Genomic DNA, 22057 nt, shown 5'->3' on the forward strand with positions numbered 1-22057 from the left:
CGTGTACGCATGCAAAGTTCAACATAACTGAAAATATCTAAAGAGGCTATTCAAGTCAAGTCTGATTACAAGAACAACAGTGGGGAAGAATGATAGAATTATGTATGTCATTTTGGTAGAATCCACTGTGTAGCCAACAAGTGAACTCAAACCTATCCAACCCAGCCCTTCTCAGTTTCAGTGGCTTCTTTATGTCGAACTGTTTTTAAACACAGCGTAAGTTGATGAGGCAGGAGTTATTCCCAACCCTATGTATGAACACAATTCCAGTGCATGCCTGCCTTAAGCAGGCAGATGCCCATAAATGGGCTCATGATAAATGATAAACATATTGCCAAATTCTGAATGGTGATGATGAGGAAATAAAAATAGTTGGCTCTTTCATATCAATGGATGACCGGAAGAACAAATGTTTTCTGTGATGTCTTTTTGTGTGTCCTCACATGAAGCACCGCATATCATATGTAAGCTACTCAGCTGTGGCCCTATCCAGCTACCAGATTTATAAGTCATATGCAGGTACCACGCTAGAGCACAAATTGTGCGTACACATTAAAAATGCCCCTTAAGCCAAAAGGTGTCGTGATATGCAAGAATGCTATCCAAAATTGAGGGAACATGTACATGAATGTTGTGCCATCACCAGTATGGCATCTCCCTGAATCAGAAAATAACTTAAGCCATCATCTCTCTCTCTGACTAGTCCAAGTGGCGTAACTGGGGTACATTTTGCAGGGTGACGCTTGGGGGCCTTCACTCTCTGGAGGGGACATGCAATGGGTTTGGTCATACTTTAAACATGACCGAGGCGGACTAACACCAAATGTTTTCCTTCTCTGATTTCTGAGCGAGGGGGGTTCATGCAGTGGGAGGGATCACAGCGTTGAGTAGGGTCCCCTTTGATCCCCCCCCCAATTTACTTCACTGTTCCTGACCCAATTATTCACAAATTCTTCACAAACACGAACACTAGAGTATGTCCGTATATTCCATTGTTTTCATGATCCATATTTTATTCTGCCAATAAACAACAATTTTGACTTCTTTACCTTGAGCCAATCACTTAAATTTTGCTTAAATACTGTACATTTGTACTTCAATGCATGAATAAAACGTTACAAGCAACATTCTTTTATGAATACAGTAACAGCAGCAGCAGCACACTTGCAATTCAGCAAATTTAAGAAATTTAAGGTACAAAAACTGTAGCCAATTCAGCACCGAGAGGTACTTAATTCACTCGACTCGGACAAGGTCCTGAGGCAACACTTTGGCTTTAAATAGTTTCTCATGGCAAATATGTAGGCCTTTAAAATTCTTCTCACCAGCTGCTGGTGTCATGTAATGTCAGGAACAATAATGTTCACATACATTAAGTGTAAATATCATCTGGTTTAGTACTAAGCATTCTGTCAGCTTTCAAGGGACTGGCAGACAGTCAATTAAAACCTATCGAATTGTGAGCTAGAGCATAGTCCCAACTGTTCCAGTTCATTTCAATCATTAGTGGCCTTTATGCTCCAAGTAAAAAGATGTAATGCTGCACCTACAATTCTACCAAAAGTTATCATTTATTACCCCTTAATACACCATACTCCTTAACCCTCTGAAAACCCTTCAAACTTACCACTAGAGTATACAAGCTTATGCCCTGCACTGGTCAACAAGTTTAAGTGGTTAGAATAACTCCACAAATACTCCAAGCATTTTATTTTGGGGGGGGACTATAGATAAAATTTGTCCTACACAACAAAGCCTAATACTTGTTCGGTCGACTTGGTATATAAAGAACACTTTTATAACAAAACACTGTTATAAAGACCAAATTCTGAGAATCCCAGTTTCTTGAATTTGTTTTTCTTTTATTTTCCAATCCTGTCAAAACAAAGCTCTGGTTGTAACAAAGCAAGTTGTCTGGTCCCTGTAACTTTGTTTTAACAAGACTTGACAGTACACAGGCATCAATATGATGAATTCTCCAATATTGGCATGTGGATGGCACAGGAAATAAATCCGGCACGTGTGGTCTGTGCTTGCATGATTCATTCACAAATGGCAAGTAAATCTGTGCTTGCGAACGCAATGAACTGTAATTTAACATTGTGAAAAGTACATCTGAAACAGGATTGTGCACGTTATATTTGTGTTGAATGAGTATTGCAGACGACAGAAAAATAACTTGGTGACTGGGGCTAGAAGATGAATGGCAATTTGTACGTCAACACTTGATAGTAGGGAAGTATAACTCTAAATGCTACATTTAAAGTTTCCTGTATTACTGAAAATTGCACATTGCTTCACTGCATTTCAGTTACTTTTATAACATTACAATCTTGCACCAAGAAAAGGAGAAGGTGCAGTGTATACCGGTATCTTCTGTGACATATTTCCTCCAATCAGATCACCCAACTGGATGGTTTATTATAAATGCTGCATAATCAGGCTGTACTCTTCCACATATTCACTCCCAAAGTGGGTAACCAACTTAAGAGACTCTTCCTCACTGATCTGGTCACAAAAGACACTGACTTTTCATTTTTGTTTTTTCTGCCATATCAGCCTTCAATCAAGACAAGCAAATCCTCTCATTATAAGGAAAATATCACTATCTCTAGGGTAAAGGTGGTAATGGTGAATGACACAACATTTGGACAAGTCCTACTTAGAAAAGTAATATGTCCATTAAATATACACCAAACGAGCGATGACTACAGTTCTCTACTGAGTACAATTAACAGAAATTCCCACAAGACAGAATTCTGAGTGAAATAAGTTTGGCTTTCCAAGCTTAAACTCAAATGCTTAAATCACTGTCACTGTTACATGATCGCCACGTGATGACAATATCACCTTCCTGGAGGTCATGGTGGTGATGATGGTGATCATTGACCTCTATTGCTGATACAGGGATATCCACATCATGCTCCCCGTGATCCTGATCTACCATACTGGCTGCCGACTGCAACATGGCATTGTTGTAGACCATGTCCTCGGCAGCCGATGGCTGGTGGCTGACGGTAAATTGGCCCGGGTCGGACATCATGCCCAGGGCGTGGTCGTGGGTGGGGTCATGGGTGTGGTTCGGCTCTGCGAGGACCACTACATTGCCAGGGTTGGAACTGGTACACTGCTGGCCGGAATCGCCTTTGCAGCTGCTGCCCTGATCCAAGTCTGTTGTGACTGGAAACCAAGTGAAAATTGTTTTTAAAAATATCAGGGGCACTCATTATATCTTGACATGGAAGTCACAGGCTTTTGGTGACAGCTTGACAGGGTGTTCTACATATGTCCCTTTCATCAGAAAAAAGTTTAATATTCAACCTGCAAAATACACGATTACTTCTTTCCTCACAATGTGCACAAAAGCACTTCAGTATCACTGTCGGTATATATAATTGGACATCATGCTATGGGTTGATAGCACAACTGTGTACCGGTTATCATCCTTGTGTTGCAACAGAATAGCTATCAATTAGTAACCATGGTATCACTGAGTTAGAATCATGCTATCACAAGTCCACATGGTTTCATCACTCTGCCAGTCTAATCTTTACCTTCTAGAATTGAATGAGATAGGGTCATGCTGCCATGGGTCAGCATGGACATGTCATTATCTTGGTCCTCAGTCTGTATGGAGTGACCTGTCCCTTGGGCTTGTTGATGGTTGGTCAAGGTTACACCTGCCAAGAACAATGAATGCAGTAAATTCATGAAATCATAAACAAATGAAAAATTCGTGAAAAAGTTTGTTGGTTGATTTGACCACAAGAAATTTTGGGGTACCTGCAAGGCTTCAGGGTCAGAAGTTCCAGACCCTTAAGCCCCCCCAAAATAACTTGTCTCTGGTCTGACTGATGTTCCGGAATCGATGCCGGCGACACAGCTTTTTTTTCCCCCTCCTCCAGGTTTGGATTGTACAGACATTTGCAGACACACATTGTCGAGTCATGGGACTAGACCAGCAACAAACAACTTCGTATCCATGGTTTGCTATCATTGTTCAACACTGATCTCATCAGGGTTCTACCACCCTGAGTAAAAGATCGAGCTGCCCACAAAACTGTTGAGGCAGTGTGGCAATAGAGGGCGCTGTTGCAGCTCTCGCAGAGAAAAAAGAAATTGACAGGCATGCTTGAAATGGACGCGCGCTGACCAGAGACGAAAGACTTTTGGGGAGGGGCCTAACCCCAAGTACTGCACATTTTTCTGGGCTGCTTGCTACATGCGACAAATATGACACAGCTGAGATGGTAACGCTGCTAAACCCAAAACAAGCAACAACAAAATGCAACTGGGGTTTCCCTAAACTGCGCAGTGTGCTGGACACACACCGGCCTTGTATGATGCAGTCACACCATGCATTCTGCTACCATAAAGCCATGAGCATTGCCAAGGTTTTGTCCACACCTGGGGGGGGGGGCACTCATTAGCAGTAAACTGACAAACCAGTAATAATGAAAGGGTCAATACCAAGGTATTTTCAAGCAACCTTGTTAATTAACTTGTATTTCCTCCTTTTTTCCCCAAGTCTTTAACTTTTTCTTTTTTTCCCTTTTTATTTCCCTTTTTTTTGGGAGGGGGTGGTCGGCAAGCACCCTCCCCTTGCCCCCTTTTGCAATACCCAGGCATACAACAGCTTTTAACTGCCATTTCATTCTGTTGTGCATGCAGCAGATTCACACAAGGGGTTGTAGTTTTTGTGTTTTGTTTCAAAGATGAATGATCAAAAAGGATGTAATTTTAAAACCTCTTGTTTCAAAAACCACCATCTAGTCCATCCTCCATTTTGAATTCCAAAACTCTTTTTTTTGGAATCAACCTACCTCCAAGCATGGAATGAGCCAATGAGATTCCGTCATGCTCTGCCATTGAGGTGTGAGAGGATATATTCATGTCTGTATCGGCCACTCCCACCGTGGTCATGGTCTGTAGGGATGAGTTGACGTGCTCCGGGTTTGGCAAGGTTATTTCTGGCAAACAAGGGATGGAAAAAAAAAACAGCATATACATTGGGGTGATATACTGAGCAATCAACTGCCCATACAGAGCTGTGAGGTCAGGAGCTGCACACATCTCTACGACAGACATACAAAGTTTCCACAACTCAGCTGATTCCCTTTATATTCTGGAATTTTTCAATACATACCATGACCAATTGGAAAACACCATAAAACAGCTTTTTGGTTAGGAATTCCATCACCTTTTTGAATTCCCAGCTGTACACCGGCTGAGATGAGCATGTCAAATCCCAAAAATCTAATTTTTAAAATCTTACCTCTGCTTTAGACTTTTTGGAAAATACTTTTCATTTGACAGTATTTGTAAGGACCTGAAATTTCAGTCAATTCAGAATTTCTCAATGCTGAGATCTGTACACATTCAACCTGCTTTGATGAAATTCATTTTCTGTTGATACTCCACGTTTCAATTGTCGAGAAATGATTGTTAACAGGCACTCCTGAGGTGAAAAAAACACATTTATAACAGTGATTCTTGTCACACCCAAATTCCATGAACTTTGCACCCAACATTTGGCTCACAAAATGGACAATTTTCTATCTAACTTCTCTTCCTGCACAGAACACAGTTAGAGATGCCAACTTTTCAAAATGAAACAGTGTAATCCTACCGCACTTCCAGTTCCCCGACAGACCCCAATTTTTTGGCGCGACCCAAAAGATTTTTATCAGCAAATTAGAAAATAAAATTTTTGAAGGTTTAAAAAAAATCCTGTTGTCCTTTCTTTCAAAACAAACACCTGTCAACAAATTGTTTTCATGTCAAAACACTTGTATTTACCTGACTGGCATTGTGCAAGTGTGAATTGTAATTAATTGTTAATTAGATTTCCACATTAATTCTGGTAAGGTTTTATTTTAATCACTTTTGTGGCAAAGTATTATTTTCATCACTTTTGTGGCAATTTTTGGTAAGTTTCATCCCATTCAATCAGCACAAAAAAATTGTCGAAATCCTTACCTACCTACCCTATTGATTAGAAGCAGAGCTGCTTTTCTTGGCCTAACTAATGTGCTTCTAGGTGTTATAAGATCCAGTGTGGGCTATATTTATCATGTCACAGTTACATGGATTGCAAAACACGTAAGCTTCTCCACGACAAGACTTCGCAATAAACGCCCATTTTTTAAATGTATTCGTCCCTGAACTTCAGCTCACTTGTTGCCACAGTGCAAACAAGTCCACACCACCAAATATCCAAGAATCAAATCCTCAACAGTCCTCCACTCCAATCCATTCAACTTAAGCATAATCATGATCTTCGACACACGTACGTGTGTACGATCTTGGTACATGTACCAAGCATTGACGTACACAATCATGTTGCATATAAGTGCAATCGTGCCTATTTGCCCCCCGTTCATCATAGCGTTAATTGGGGCAAACGAATGATTCAACAGCGCTGGTTTCTACCTCTACCCACACAGCTTGTATGCACAAAGTGCGGGATGCCAGCGACATATTTCTGATGCGCACATTATGAGGCCGGCTCCGTGCTGGCTTACGTCAAGTTTATACACAACTGCATGGTTTGTACCTTCGAGTTGGAAATCATAAAAATCTTAGTCTGGATCGTAGAGTCATAAACGGACTACACAAATTGTACAAATTACGCCTAAATCGTATGAGTTCGCATCTCTGCACAGTGCACCATGCAAGAGTAGAATCTTGATTGACTCATGTGTATGATGACTTGTGACTGACTCACAAGTATGATGACTTGTGACTGACTCACAAGTATGATGACTTGTGACTGACTCACATGTATGATGACTTGTGACTGACTCACATGTATGATGACTTGTGACTGACTCACATGTATGATGACTTGTGACTGACTCACATGTATGATGACTTGTGACTGACTCACATGTATGATGACTTGTGACTGACTCACATGTATGATGACTTGTGACTGACTCACATGTATGATGACTTGTGACTGACTCACATGTATGATGACTTGTGACTGACTCACATGTATGACGACTTGTGACTGACTCACATGTATGATGACTTGTGACTGACTCACATGTATGATGACTTGTGACTGACTCACATGTATGATGACTTGTGACTGACTCACATGTATGATGACTTGTGACTGACTCACAAGTATGACGACTTGTGACTGACTTACATGTATGATGACTTGTGACTGACTCACATGTATGATGACTTGTGACTGACTCACATGTATGATGACTTGTGACTGACTCACAAGTATGATGACTTGTGACTGACTCACATGTATGATGACTTGTAATGTATCGTTATTGGCTCACAGGTGTGATGAATCGTGATTGACTCACAGGTATCATGACTTGAGAAAAATCATGATTGACTCACAAGTATGACGGCTTGAGACCGACTTACAGGTATGATAATGTGTGATGAATCGTGACTGACTCACAGGTCTGATGACTCATATTGACTACCAGGTAAGATAACATGCAATGAATCCTGATTGACACACAGGTACCACAAATTGTGACTGACTCACAGGTCTGATGACTTGTGACTGACTTTATGACGACTTGTGATGACTTGAGAGCTTGTGACAACTGCAAGATTTGTGATTGAAGTATGATGACTGTAAGATTTGTAATGAGTTCTGTTGACTTGATGACCTGTGACAACTTGTGACTGACTTGTGACTGACTTGTGATGACTTTAAGATCTTTGACAGTGTTGACTGCATGACTTGGAACAAGTTGTGACTGACTTGGGATTGACTTGTGACTGACTTGTGATGACTTTCAGATCTGTGACTGTGTTGACTGCATGACTTGCAACAACTTGTGACTGACTTGAAGATTTGTGATAACCTGAATACAACCCCTCTGGATGGGTCAACTCAACGACACCGCCAATCCCTTGTCAACGCTCTTACCTGCAAGACCTATCTCATGTTGATTTGCGCTCTGACCATCTGTCAGCACGCCGTGGTTGCCTAATGCTCCCCCCTGCTCCTGCCTCTCAGTACGCTCTTCCTCCTCTTCCTCCTTGGTCCTCCCCAGCACCTTGGCATTTCTGCCGCTTGCTGCGGCCTGCATCTTGGAGAGGCTGTGATGCTTCCTCTTGTGAGTGTTCCGACTCCCGCTCTGTGAGAAGACCTTGAAGCAGATTTCGCATTCATATGGTTTGGCTCCTTTGTGACAACAATGGTAAAAAAAAGAGGAAGAAAGAGAATATATGCCTGGAGAAGTTAACAAGAGCAAAAGCATTCCTTGTTTTAACCAGTTGCTGCCGGGAGGATTTTTCTTGAGTAAGACAAGATGCCGGCTCATTTTCAAGATTTTCCGTTTTTAAAATTCTTCAAAAATTCATCATTTCATTTAATGGCCGTTTATACCAAAATGAAGGACTCTTTGGGACTATTCTAACGCTGACAGGTAAACTTCATTAACTCCCGAATATTTCAGCCAGGCCTGCAGCCTTGTAAACAGAGCCCAGATTGTGCGGTGTTATATAACTGTCTTTTGTTCACGAACCTGGCTCAGTGCACTGCTGACCTCTTTTCAATAGGGGCCAGATTAGCGTGCAGCGGTGCTGTGTGGCTCATCGCTGCGGTGGTGGAGCGCTTTTGTCCCCAGTGGTAATCCGCTCGCTCTCAATGCCCCAAACCCTGGTATACGGTTTCAAAACAAGGCTGGATTATCACCACTTTTGAGAGTGAAAAATGTCGGTAATGCCCAGCAGCCTGGTCTTTTGTTCGCAGAATGGTCTTCTGTTACAGGGCCCTGTTTCCTTTGTCCGAGTTTGCAGACCCCAGCCACGCATATAAACCACACGTCTCCGATTTCGGAGTCCCCGGCAGGAAGTGGTTATGCACTATACATACATGTAGGACATCGCAGATGCAAAATGGATGACTCGGCAAGGTATAAACAAATGTTTTCTTTCCTGAAGCAACACCCAGTGTCAGATGATAAGGTAACTTGGAGGGCGCCCTCATTGTATTCTGGAAAAACATGCCATGTTTCAAATGACTAAGGGACTTTATGCAGGTCACAAGTAGTCCACATGCAGACGTTCAGAAGAGTAACCATGATAGAAAGTTAACAAGCTCTTGCAATACTTTTATTTACTATTTTAGTCCAATGCGAATGCAGCTATAGAATTATCAGTTACAGCAACCTTGATTTATTAATGATATATACCTGTATGGACACGTTTGTGTTTGCGGAGGCTTGAATGCTCAGCAAAGCTCTGGATACATCCATCATGATCACATATGAATGGCTTCTCTCCTGGGCATCAGACAAAATATAAACTCCCCTTCAGAAATTGAAAACTAAGATTTACAAAATTTTGAGATGACAATAGATCTTGTAACTTCCTAGATGCTAGAAGTTTGGAAGGCATGCAAAGAGAGAACAAAGAAACATTGATGCCATGGTAAAACGGGAAATGTCATCAACATTTCTAGGCTCCACAGAAATCCTAAGGCTTGTGGATCTTCTTTCCTGTTGTTGCTTGTATGTCCAGACAGCCATTTTGTCAGGTCATCAAGGACTCAAGTCCAGTTCGACCACTTGAAGGATAGCACAGGGGGCAGTTGTCAATTGTGTGATCAGCCGTCTTCATCTCTACCAACAGATGCCAACCCCACCAGTGTGTACAGGATGAAGATTGGACAACACTCGTTATCAGGCGGTTCAAAGGAACTGCCTCTCTTCTACTTTTAAACCTAATGGGGGGATGGTTGCAAGTACCTTCAGGCAGTCAGCCCTGTTTATAGTATCAGACATGGATAATTCCAGAAATTAGGGGTCCAAAAGTGGGACATTTTTTGTGTCCCTGTTACATCTGACCTTTGTTATTTGACATGGAAATATTACCGGAATTGATTTCAAACTATTACTATTTGTTTGACAGGTAATTTGCATTTACCACTTCTTGCCAGGTGGAGTTTGCATATATGGGACGATTTTCATGATTTTCCGTTTTCAAAATTCTTCAAAAATTCATTTACTGGACGCTTATACCCAAAACGAATGACTGTCTGGTGGCTACTGTAATCTGACAGGCAACCTCCATGGATGCCAGGGTATTGCAGCCAAGCCTGCCGCCCGGTAAAGAGAGCCCACAATGGTGCGGTGTTGCGTAGTTTCCTTTGTTCCCAATACTGGCCCAGTGCGTTGCTGAATGGCAGGGGTGTCTTTACAAATGTGGCCAGATTAGCGTGCAGCGGTATTGTATCGCTCATCTCTGGAGTGCTGTAGTACTTTTGTCTCAGCTGATAATCCACAGGCTCTGAATTCCCCTAACAGTGTAACAATGACGGATTACCAGCACTCTGTGCTGAAAAGTTTTGTCAAATCCCAGCAGCTCGGTCTTTTGTTCCGAGCTCGGTCTTTTGTTACAAGGCCAGTTCCTTTTGTTCGATTTCAGTCATCCCGGCAATGCATATACAGCCAACTGGGCTCCCAGGTGCTGAGTGGTTAATTCATCACTCTTGGAATTTAGAAACTGTGTTCTGAAGTTACAAAATCATAGGTCAGATGTGACAGGGACACAAAAAATGGACCCCTAATTTCTGGAATTACCCAGATCTGAGAAACTAAACTTGCGAATTCTGTGGCTACATGTCATCATGCGTGAACCAAGTGGGCATACATGGTCAGTCACTCATGACAAAAAGTTCTATGCCTGAACTGTTGGATGTTTTCACTTTGTACAATCATGAAAAGCTCATGTGGTGAGTATACCAGGCAAGATATGGGACGGAAGGGTACCCCCCTTACCTGTCCAATCCCTATACACACTCTAGACTGTTGTTACCTAACACCCCCCCCCAAGAAGTCTGTAAAGAATTCCTGAGATTCCGATCAAACAATGACCAATACAAAGGCGGGGGGTTCTCTCCGTCCCATACCTTGCTTCAAATGGTGGTGAGCGTACATTAACCCCTTAACGCCGGGATTCTTTTGACCACGACTGCTGGGCTGTGGTATGCCCAGTATGAAAAGCCCTGTCCAGCAGCAGGCCCACTTTGAAACTACAGGTGCATGATGAATAGAATGTACGTGTGGTATGCACTAATCCTCACACAAAGCCGCAGCTGTAACCACCTACCTGCGTTAAGGGGTTAACAAATGCATTACCTAGGAATATGCAGAGTCGATAGAACTATTTAAAATCTAACACACAAAAGCCAATCGACTCACCTGTGTGCGTTCGTAAGTGGTTCTTGAGGTTGCCAGCTGTCGTGAAGCTCTTCCCACAATCCTCCTCAGTGCACTTGAATGGCCTGTGGCCGGTGTGAGTGCGCATGTGGACATGCAGGCTCTGTAGCGTGTAGAAGGTTTTGTCGCAGCCATCCATGTCGCACCTGTAGGGACGGTCATTGCTGTGAAGAAGACAAACATATACCATGTGACATTTTGGAATGAATTTGACGTAGATTCAAGGGAGGATCTGGAACCAAATTTTCAAAGGAGGGGGAAGACAAACCTGTTTTAGGGGGCCCAAAAATCTGGGAGTTTTTCATGTAACCTTTTTATTGCCTCTCTGAAGGGTCAGGCTATATTTCTAGGCTCATTAATAGGGAGAGAAGTGAAATGAAATTGTCTTTCTCAATATATTTTTAAAAACCTTTCCTTGGCTGCTTCATTGGGAGGGGCCATGGCCCTCTACCCCCCTTCCCCCCTCGCTCCATCCTTGAACAGAAGAAAACGACATACAAAATTAAGAATAAATCATTAGATTGGGGAGTGGTCAATCACATGACATGAATTTTTCATCACGAACACATGACACATGGCTGCCCAGTGTAACAGCACTGTTTGATACAATGCTAAAATCCCTGGTACATGAAGTCCTTCTATTGATGGTGTGCTGTAGTGCTACTAATGCCAAGCCAAAATGCTGTCAAATGTTCAGGGGAATTTTCAGGACAAGCAGAAATGTACATTGATGCACTTACTGGTTTAATATTGCACAGATATTTATCAAAATTTTATGCTGAAGTCATCATCATGATGGTTTTTGTCTTATCAGTCGTTTATCGACCATCGAGATTCGCGGCTTCTAAGCCCTGCATTGAGCTCCTCTTTCTTGAAGAGCAAGCGCCAAAGCTGTATTTCGTCCATTCTGACGTTACGTGATAGAGACTTCCACAGGTCACAGGTAAAGAGCCACTATTTTTGCTCACTGGAGTTGGGCATATGCACCACATGTGCAATATTTATAATAGGCAGACCTCACTGCTATGGGTTGTTTTGCAGATTTTTAGGATCTCCTCACCAACCTTGTTGACCTTTGTTGACCTTCCTGCAGGATTTACCTTGACGAGCTTCCTGCAAAAATTGACCAAAAGGCTATCGAGTCTGTCCTGTTTGACTTCTTTCGGGCAGTCGGTTTGAACAGCATAGAAAAGGGGCTTCTAACCGTCACTTCAAGGATCCAGAGTCGCATTGACAACTTGATCTTGTGATGAGTCATGACGCTCTTGATTTCCGCCCATTTTGCCCATGCGGAACCAATCTGCTGGTTGATGTATTAGGGGGGTTTTCGGTTCATCTGAGAGCATGTAACCAAGATATTTGAACGATCGGACGTTTCCCAGGTCCATCCCTCCCACTGATATCAGGTTTTTGCTGGTTTTCGTCACCTCCGAGGCTCCGACAGGTTCCATGTCATCGTTACAGCCTTGTCACCTGCCATCGTCAGGCCGTAGTTCATGAATGTCTTGTACAAAATGCCTATCATGCCCTCTAGCTGTTTCTGCGACTTCCCGAGCAACAAACTGTCATCTGCATGCGTAGGTGATAACGGTGGTGTTCCACTCCCTCTCGCGGTGAATTCAGCACATTGTGCCGTATCCATACACTCATTGTTGGTCTCGTACTGATGCTGCACCCCAGCCTCCAGGCACTCCTGCACGATTTGGAGAAGTGCCATGCATAGCACCAAGTCGAGCGCGTAGTTAAACACCACACATGACTCTCCGGCCCCCTGCCTGACCCCACACTTGATGGGTACTGGCTACGGCGCTCCACGATCTTGCCAGCCACCTTGTCCATCCTGGCTCACAGTATCCTCCATAGCGTGGGCCTATGCAAGTGGTCATATGTGGCGTGACCATCAACAAATCAGTCCCAGATCTGAGCCGCCACTTTGCTGGTCACCTGCCGGGCAATGAAGATGCCATCTGTTGATGCTCGCGACCACCAGAATCCCAAATGAGATGGAAGTATCATATGCTCGTGGTGCACGTGGACCTGTGACAGGAGTAGGGAGGGTAATTGAGGTGCTCCCAGGCACGTACAATAAGTGCATCAATGTATCTCTGTAATTTCGGAGACTCATCGTACTTGAGTTGTTCACCGGCAACCTGGTCACTATCCATACACCAATTGTTCTTGAGGTGTGCACACGGGTCCTTGACATCCTCCAGAGTGGGAGTGCTGATGTCGATTTTGGGGGTGTCAGCGTCCGGTAGACGGATCGGGTGGTCCTAGATGTTATTGAGTTCAGGTGCACGTGGAGACAGGTGTTCCTTGAAGTGATTCTTGAAATGCTTGTATAACTTGTCAGGCGTAGCCAGTGTCTTGTTGCTGTTTTGCAGCATCCTCCACTCGCAAAGCAACCGGTACTCCTCCACCTGGGGTTTTCCGCAGCCGGAGTGATTGCCTGAGCTCTCTGGTGGTGAAACTAGTGTTTCAGCCTTACTTGCTGTCTCCTCGGCTTCTTGGAGAGCTTTTTGCACTTGCACCTGTCCTTCTCTGCAGCTAGCCACCCAACCAGTTCCCTGAACTCTGGTGTGACTCAAGGCTCTTCCTCCCGTGCTGCCAAATGTTGGTACTGCTGGTGTTGTTGCTGAGTGGATCCCTGCCGTGATATGGTCGTCCAGCTCCTCCACTATCAAGCCATCCTGACTGTCAAAGCTTGGCAGTACTTGCTGTAAGTCTTCCGCATACCGCCAGGGAACAGGAGACTCATCATGTAGACACTTGAGGATGGGCCTCGATTTGGGCGCGACTCCCTGGAACATGCTGGTACGCTGTGCTCGGGATGGAGCCTGGAGATGACAAACCAGCAGCCTACGATTAGTCTCAAATGCAGCACTTTAAGCTGGATAAGCGTGGTAGAGTCGCATGCACATACATAGAAAATAGTCGGTAGAAGTAATCCAACTGGTTTGCAGTACGTCAAAACTTCCAGGTCACTCGATGGGCCAGCTTTGTGATGTACAGTGTGTTGAGAGTGAACAGGTTTGTGTCTGAGAGCCAATCTGCAAACTGATACCCCATATCAGTGGTCCAGTGCTCACCAGCATTGTTGCGAATGATGAAGGGCACCTTCGGACTGTCCTCCCCTAATGTACTGTTCATGTTGCCTGATACCATTGTCTTCCACAACAGGTATACATGTATGTACTTTTTCCACATCTCGTTGATGCTCTTACCGAGTGTCGCCCAAGATGCTGCCTTACTGGCAACACTATGCTGGTTGGTAGGTGTGTTTACCAACCATAAGCTCAGCTTGATGCCCCAAATCCTCACTCTAGCATGCAAGATCCTCCCCTCCGTCACGGTGCTGAAATCCATCGGCTCACAATCCGGCCCCAGCAAAATAACACATCCGGCCATCCATTTCTTCCGCATCCCAGAGTACACAAGCTTCCACTTGTCCAACTCTGAGTTTGTCGGCCATTGATCAATTTGTCTGCTTCCAAATGCGATGCGTCTCGGTGATAATACAGAACTGTTGATGGAGCTCTTTCACCGCGATTGCACACAATGCACGAACTTCACGTCGTCCTTACAGGTGAAGGACGTCCTTACAATGCGATGCGTCTCGGTGATAATACAGAACTGTTGATGGAGCTCTTTCACCGCGATTGCACACAATGCACGAACTTCGCGTCGTCCTTACAGGTGAAGGACGTCCTTACAATGCGATGCGTCTCGGTGATAATACAGAACTGTTGATGGAGCTCTTTCACCGCGATTGCGCACAATGCACGAACTTCGCGTCGTCCTTACAGGTTGTGACATTACGGCATCCGATCGTAAATTTGTGCTTGCTTGTCATCAACTTGGAACCACTCGGAGACTTATGGCCGTTGCAATGACTGGCAGTGTTATCGCATGTAGTTGGCACAGTTTCCTGCAGTGCCTTCAGATCTTCCATCATTGCCCTGTCATCCTACATTGCTGCTAGACTGCGCTTACGCATGAATCTGTGGGGGCTACCACATGATTGACTCTTCATGTTTTTGACACTGAAACGGCCCAATGTCAGCTGCCTCTGACTGCTGACATTGCCGTCGCTGTCCGTCATCGACGTTGCCCGGACACACCAAGGGGAGGTACCGTAGCTGTGAAGGATTGATTTTCACTTTTCCATTAAAACTGATCGCTGTCTTCGTGAAGTGAGAGGGGAAACAGCAAGAATGTAATTCACTAATCAGGCGACATGGTCTTACTCAGATGTAGAAAATAAAAAAATGACTATTTGTGCAGTGAAAAGAATAATTTCATCAAGTGAGGCAAATATTCATTCTTTGTATACTGAGGCAGAGATAACTGCTCACTCTAACAACACTATCCCGTTACTACAACACACTATCACATTGTCTTAGAAGTAACAGTTTTTGCTTTTTTTGACTGACCAAAGCAACAAAGTTCTTATAGATTTGCACCAGTTGCACCTTGCAGCATTCATGGGGGTTACAATTCAAGTTAGGGAACTACCAAAGTATCTCCCTTGTCCAAATTTGGGTTTTTAACTTACGCATGTGTTCTGGTATGATACTTGAGGTGGGCCGGCCAGGCGAAGCGCTTGTTACACCCTTCCACAGGGCACTTGAGCACTTTGTTCCCCTTGTGGGTCTCACAGTGGTACCTGTAGTGGCTAGACGATTTGAAGCTGCGACCGCATTCCTCACACTTCAAGTGTTTCTCATCTGTGAGGTGAATGAAATGCAGGAGCTGTCTCTTACAAGTCATTTGCTATTCAAGAGTTTCATTTATGTACATGTATTTTAACAGCCAGAGAAAAAAGTTCCACTCTCTCTCCGGTTTCCCCTGGGCTGTTGTCAAGGATGCGCCATACATTCAGGACAAGATTCAGCGCTGTATTACATGCACAGGGTAAGACACTTTTTGGTTCTCTAAAACAATCTCACTCAGATTCTATGAACACGCAGTTTTGACAGCTGAGTTGGTATAAAAACTACACTACAGTATTCTTATGGTTGATGATATAAAACACACTAGGCAATTTTTGACAACTCTTGAGAATTTTTGAGAAATTCAGTGTGAATTATACACAACCACACATCCTTTTTCCATAGTTGTGGAGACTATAACATTATTTATTACTGGGATCCTAACATTGTGGGGATGCACTACAGTCCTTATAGTCTAGTCAAAAATTTCCCACAGCACGATGCCAGCCTGGGCAAATGTTTATCATAAAGAGTCTCTCATTTTCTTAGTAGGAGTTCTGAACACCACAGATAGATCAATCCTGTGGTGACATTGTAGTGATTATTTCCCACTTTTTATTTACTCTCGTGGCGTAGTTTGGGACACAAATGATCAACATTGAGATACTACATGTACATGTAGTATTTTGTTACATAAAGGTTTCTTTCTACTGATAAATAAAATCAGCCACTTAAACTGTACAGGTATCTTCGTGTAGCAAATCTTATTTTTTCGCCGATTGTGTTTGGTGTGAAATGTCGGTTCTGTTTTCACTTGGGTTTTCTAATGACATATCACCTTCTGTGGTCACATGGTTATTGGGAACAGTCAGTGATTGGACTGTCCATGAATGGGTACGCGGTAGCAGTCAGGATGTCGTGGTGGGTATGGGTGTAGATGCAGTGCGTGTGCCGCGATGCGGCATACACGAGGTCCCATGGTGGTTTTCGAAGAGATTTGCTGTTATTTTTTATCTGTGTCAGGAAAACGTGGAGATAAACGGATACAAGGCATATACACTGAAAAATACGGTGCATACATCTGCCAATACATGTAAACGACATTCACATACATGACATACATGTACATGTAGATACATGAATCTATACATGTACAAGTACATGTGCACATGTGCACTGCACATGTTGCGCGTCCATCCAGTCGGTTATAGCGCTGTGTGGTTAAAACGCTCAATTCTCTTAGGTCCCCTTGAGAGTGCTATAACGAGAATCTACTGTACAACTCACAGCAAGTAGGCAGTGTGGTCACAACATGCATGTACATGTACTGGCCTGAGGTCAAGCCTTTAACACACATACACATGATCTGGGAGGTGTTTTCACACCTGTGGCCACATAAATGTTTCTGCTCTGGTGACTGATTAGGACATTTTGGCAACTTTGGTTATGCCTGTGTGGCTTCATTGCTCCAACCAAACAAGACCCAAAGTTGGAGTTGGTTTAGCGCTAGCTCAACATGCCAGAAAATAAGCAGATAATTTTTCTTTTATTTCCAAATAAAGTGAATGCACCAATCTGTCGTTGCATGCAGCAATTCAAAACAGCTATTTCCTGATGGACAGTGAAGAGCGAGAGCAGTGAGGGACTTGCCCTATATCACCATTGTGACTTATACACAAAGCTACGTTTGTGGTCAGACCTATACAGTGGATACATCCTGATGCACCCTTTTCCATCAAACACTTTTAAAAGCTTACAAGTTATGAAAGAGTGGAGCGGAACATTTCAAAATCTAAAGACAGACATTATACCTGGAGCTTGGTTGGTAACCCCAAATGATTTCGCGATGCTCTCCTGTGTGGCACAGATGAGATTGGCATGTGCCAGGTCTCGCAGTCTCAACAACTGTCTGAAGTCCTGCTGAGGCCTGTCCAGGATCAGCGAAGAGTCCATCCCACCTCCCTTCTGCATCCCGTTGCTGGTGCTCAGCACCAGGATGGGCATGAGCGTGGCTGTGGCCAGCGAGGTCTGACTGGTGTTGGGGAGGTTGACTACTACCAGGCTTGACGGAGGCAGGCCCAAGTTGCTCATGTCTGGTGAGTCCGTCTCATCGCCGCCCACCATGGACTGGTTGTCCAGGTCGCCCTCGCATCCTGGGAAGGGGGGCTCCATCCGGCCCGCCCCAATAGGCAGGTCCTCTGCCTCACGCTCCTCCTCCATGCCACTTAGTCCCAGGTTGGCCTGGGGGATGCCCAAGGACGACGCCACTCCATGACTGGTCAGCATCAGGGAGCTGGCCACAGTGTCCTCCAGCATGCTTGTGGAGCCACAGGCAATGGAAGTTGCTAGACTGTCCAGTGATGATGCCAGAACATCACTGGTGTTGATAACAGGGTCCATTGCTGGTGGTCAGGACAAATAATTTGGTTATAATAAGTCAATTATAATACTTAATATTAATATTATAATACAAATATGAAACCAACCCTTGTCATATTAAGGGGTACATGACTTATGTTACTAATCAATTACTATTTGAGATCCAAAAGATTTAATTTTCACAATTAGTCAACATCTGGATATCATCTGTCAAAGTCCACTAAAACCTTTGACCATTGTTGTGCAATGCCATAAATATGATAAACATCCATAGATGTCACAAGCTGTAACAGTTTGCAGTAAAGCAAGAATGTCACACAGTGTCTCTCCAAAAAATGCAAACAAACTTTAACAGTATGCCAGACGCAGAATACTTAACCAACTTAGATAACATAGTCCAGTATAGTTTGAAAAATACACCTTTCCACATTAAGATGAGACTTCAAAGTTCAAGTTCCTTTGAAAAAAATGTATTTTTCTGCAGGAATCTGGATGTAAATTTGCCTTTTTTGATAAAATTTCCTAAATATGATGAGTCTGGTCATACTTTATTGCAGCTTTAGAGTGCATTTCCAAGTTGTCATGGTTGTTAACTCTGATTTTGTCTGTTGACACTACAGGTAATCAAGATAATCACATGACATACATTTACATGTTCGACATCCATATATTGGCTTGCTTTCCCATTGGCTCAACTATTTTTCAGAAGTCGGGGGAGGGGGCTAGGTTGGTCACTTCAGCCATTTACCACTTTGCCCACAACCACTGAGCCCATTTACTACTTCACCCATTGGCCACTTCGCCCACATACCATTTCACGTACATGTAAGTGCCACTTCACCCACACAATATTTAGCGTGGTAATAATGCATGCTCTAATTTCACAAGCATGTAGGCCTGTATTTTATCAACAAATCTCTGCATCCTTTAGCCCTTTTTTGGTTTTACAGCACAAATGTGCGCAAACGCCCACAGTCACTGGTGAGCATGTATTTTCTGTATGGAACTCAAACATGCACAGGTTCAGTGTGTACACAGTAGGTTGCCAGCACAAAATGACCCAAGGTCTTTTGTGCAGTCCTCTTCACTGCATTTGGTTTACTGCACAATGATGCACATGAAACAGTGAAGCACAGTTGTTAGGCAGCACAAAAGTGCAATCTGATATTCCTGTGAGGGACAGTTGGCGCAGTGCACAACACGACACAGCTGTGCTTCTTTGAGGTGTTCACCAAATGATCCAAAAAGTGACTTCAGCATAGGAGGGTTAACAGGTTTGTTGTGTGCAATTTTTCGGATACAACACTCTTGGCTCCAAAAAAATTATCAAAATATCAAGACCAGAGGACTCAGACACAATAAAAGCATCCTCAAAAGTAGCTCTACTGGGTGGAGCGTTAGTATTCTTCTTTTTCGATTTTAGATGGGATCGTCACAATAACGCTCCACGCCTATACATAGGGTAAGGTTGAAACGGTTCTCAAAATTCCAAAGACTCACCAAAAATCCCTCTATCACCACCTACTGGCTTCCATAAATGCCAAGGTCAAACGGTTGGGGCTTCAATGATATTTCTGACTTCAAAATCTGTCAAAATCCGACCGTTTTTGCTCGACACACACACAGCACTTCAACTTTTCGCTGCCTCCTCTCATTCAAATACGGGTGTGAGGAGTTCTGGCGCAATAAGTCCATGGGCAAGCATGGTCCTCCAAGACATACGCATGAGTAGGTTTTACATGGTCTGGACACAAGACTTGTTGATTGTGATGTTTGGGAGTGCTGCCAGCGACTGTTTCCTGGTCAATACGTCTTGTGCCCCGACTACATATGGACCTCTCCTGCGGTTTTATTAGAGGACCATGCTTGCCCATAGACTTATTGCGCCAGAAAACTCTTCACTCCTTTATTATCTGAATGAAAGGAGGCGTCGAAAAGCTGAAGTGCTGTGCGTGTGTCGAGAACCGTTTCAAGCTTACCCTATGAACAGGCGTGGAGTGTAGTGTGACGATCCTGTCCAAAATCCAAAAAGAGGAATACAGACGCTCCAGTCAGTAGAGCTACATGTATATGTACCTCAAAAGCATAGTTTGGTACAATACTTGACCCCTCATCGTCTCGACGGCTCTTCCATTTCAAGACATCTAAACTGCTGCCAAAGTTTTGGAAGAGCCCATTGGTACATGTAGTATCTTATCACTCAGGCCGTTTATTACATATATCTTGACATGGAAGAGCCATTGAGACGATGAGGGATCAAGTGACGTATTGTTCAACGACCTTATTTTAAAGATGGCGACTGTGAGAGCGAGCCCATTAGATTGAATGGATAAAGGCAAAAAGACTGGAAAATACCTCAATAACGTGAGTGAAATCATTCAATAAATGGTTTTTAGAAAATGGAAAGGACAAGGATCATGTTCGTGTGCAAAAGAAATTGCGCCCACGATGATAAGTGGGTGCGCCGAAAATGTTCAGTATGCCAACACGAAATTGCGCATACGGATGTGTGGCTAAGGATGGATCGGGAGTGAGAGTCCGTGCCTCACTAGGCTCGGCCTGAACAACTTGCTAAATCTTACATGTTATGGCTTTCTAATGGCTAGTTTAACACTGCAGGGGAAAATTACTGATGTCCGTGTACGGAACTCCACGGCCCGGGATTTTGAATCAAGCTTCATCAGTTCATCACAGCATGCACCGTGATCCCCCAAAATGCCGACCATCTCCTAATTCCTCATGCCTGTGCCCCAGATTCTCACAGAATTGAAGATTTAATAAATCCTTTTGATTCCCAGTCTGTACTCATTAGAGAAGCTCAATTTTCAACCAACCTGCAGAATTGTCCAATTACTTCTCAACCCGCCAGAATATTGGTGAACTTCTCACAAATCAACATAGACGATCTGGTCGACCGTCAATTTCACGGTCAAAGCGCCATTTTTATACTTTACCAAGTTGCCAATGGTATGTAGCGCCACCTGTTGGTCAATTATGAAAAATTGTGTTCACACCAGCACCTATGGCGTAGCCCGTAGGCGCCTTTTCCGAGCAACCCCTGGATATTATGGAGCAGACCACGGTAGAGAGACCGTAATTCACGGAGATGTTCTTTCATGAATTTTACCTATAGTCCCCAGCCCCATCACCTACAACGTGTGCATTCCAATTGTTTTCCGGCCTTTCTTTTTTGCTTCGTTTTCCCAAAGTAAATTATTTCTGACGAGAAGGGATGGGATTGGGTGGCATTGTGCATTTCTTTTCATCACACAACAAACACTGGATTCACAATGAACTGCTCAACTAACTCACCAGGCACGTTTCGGGGGGGGCCTTCAGAGGGACTCTAACCCCCCCCCTGCAAAAAGAACAAAAACTGTGACTGAGCAGTAGCAAGTTAAACACTGGGACTACATGCAAATGGTTTTGCCCCCCCCCAAAAAAAAAAAATTGGTTCTAGAACTGTGCTTGCTCACACATCCTCAGCAATGAAAGAGAAGCGGGCGTGGTAGAGGGAGTAGGTGGCAATCCTTATTTAGGAAACCTCTCCCAGTAGTGACAAATTTGCCCCTCATCAACTACCACAAAGGGCAGATCCTGCATTTCTGTGTCCATGAAATGATTAAAAATAAACGAAGACGACTCACCTTGCAAAGCAATTTTGGACAGGCACACAAGCCGTAAAACTAGAGAAGGGAAGTTGCCCAAAAATAAGGATTGCAGGGCACAGAGCAATCACCACTAATTGAAAACTCC

General features: G+C 43.8%; 1 protein-coding gene across 2 annotated transcripts; it reads right to left on the reverse strand.

Moving 5' to 3' along the window:
* Window positions 1–987: 987 nt before the first annotated feature.
* Window positions 988–21274, reverse strand: LOC110979643 (uncharacterized). Of its 2 annotated transcripts, XM_022235645.2 has the most exons (10): window positions 21136–21257; window positions 20281–20314; window positions 17734–18324; window positions 15766–15937; window positions 11193–11374; window positions 9183–9272; window positions 7913–8170; window positions 4824–4970; window positions 3555–3680; window positions 988–3180 (listed from the first exon to the last, which is right to left on the reverse strand). In XM_022235645.2, exons 3-10 carry the CDS (start codon window positions 18320–18322, stop codon window positions 2795–2797), a joined length of 1950 nt encoding a protein of 649 aa, XP_022091337.2. In that variant the 5' UTR covers window positions 18323–18324; window positions 20281–20314; window positions 21136–21257; the 3' UTR covers window positions 988–2794. The 2 variants fall into 2 exon arrangements, with proteins under 2 accessions (XP_022091337.2, XP_022091336.2); XM_022235644.2 differs by lacking the exon at window positions 20281–20314 and having other exon boundaries at window positions 21136–21274.
* Between the last annotated feature and the right edge of the window lie 783 nt (window positions 21275–22057).

Source organism: Acanthaster planci, linkage group LG01 (assembly GCF_054643075.1).
Source record: "Acanthaster planci isolate LZ-2023a linkage group LG01, COTS_SCS, whole genome shotgun sequence".
NCBI lineage: Eukaryota > Metazoa > Echinodermata > Asteroidea > Valvatida > Acanthasteridae > Acanthaster > Acanthaster planci.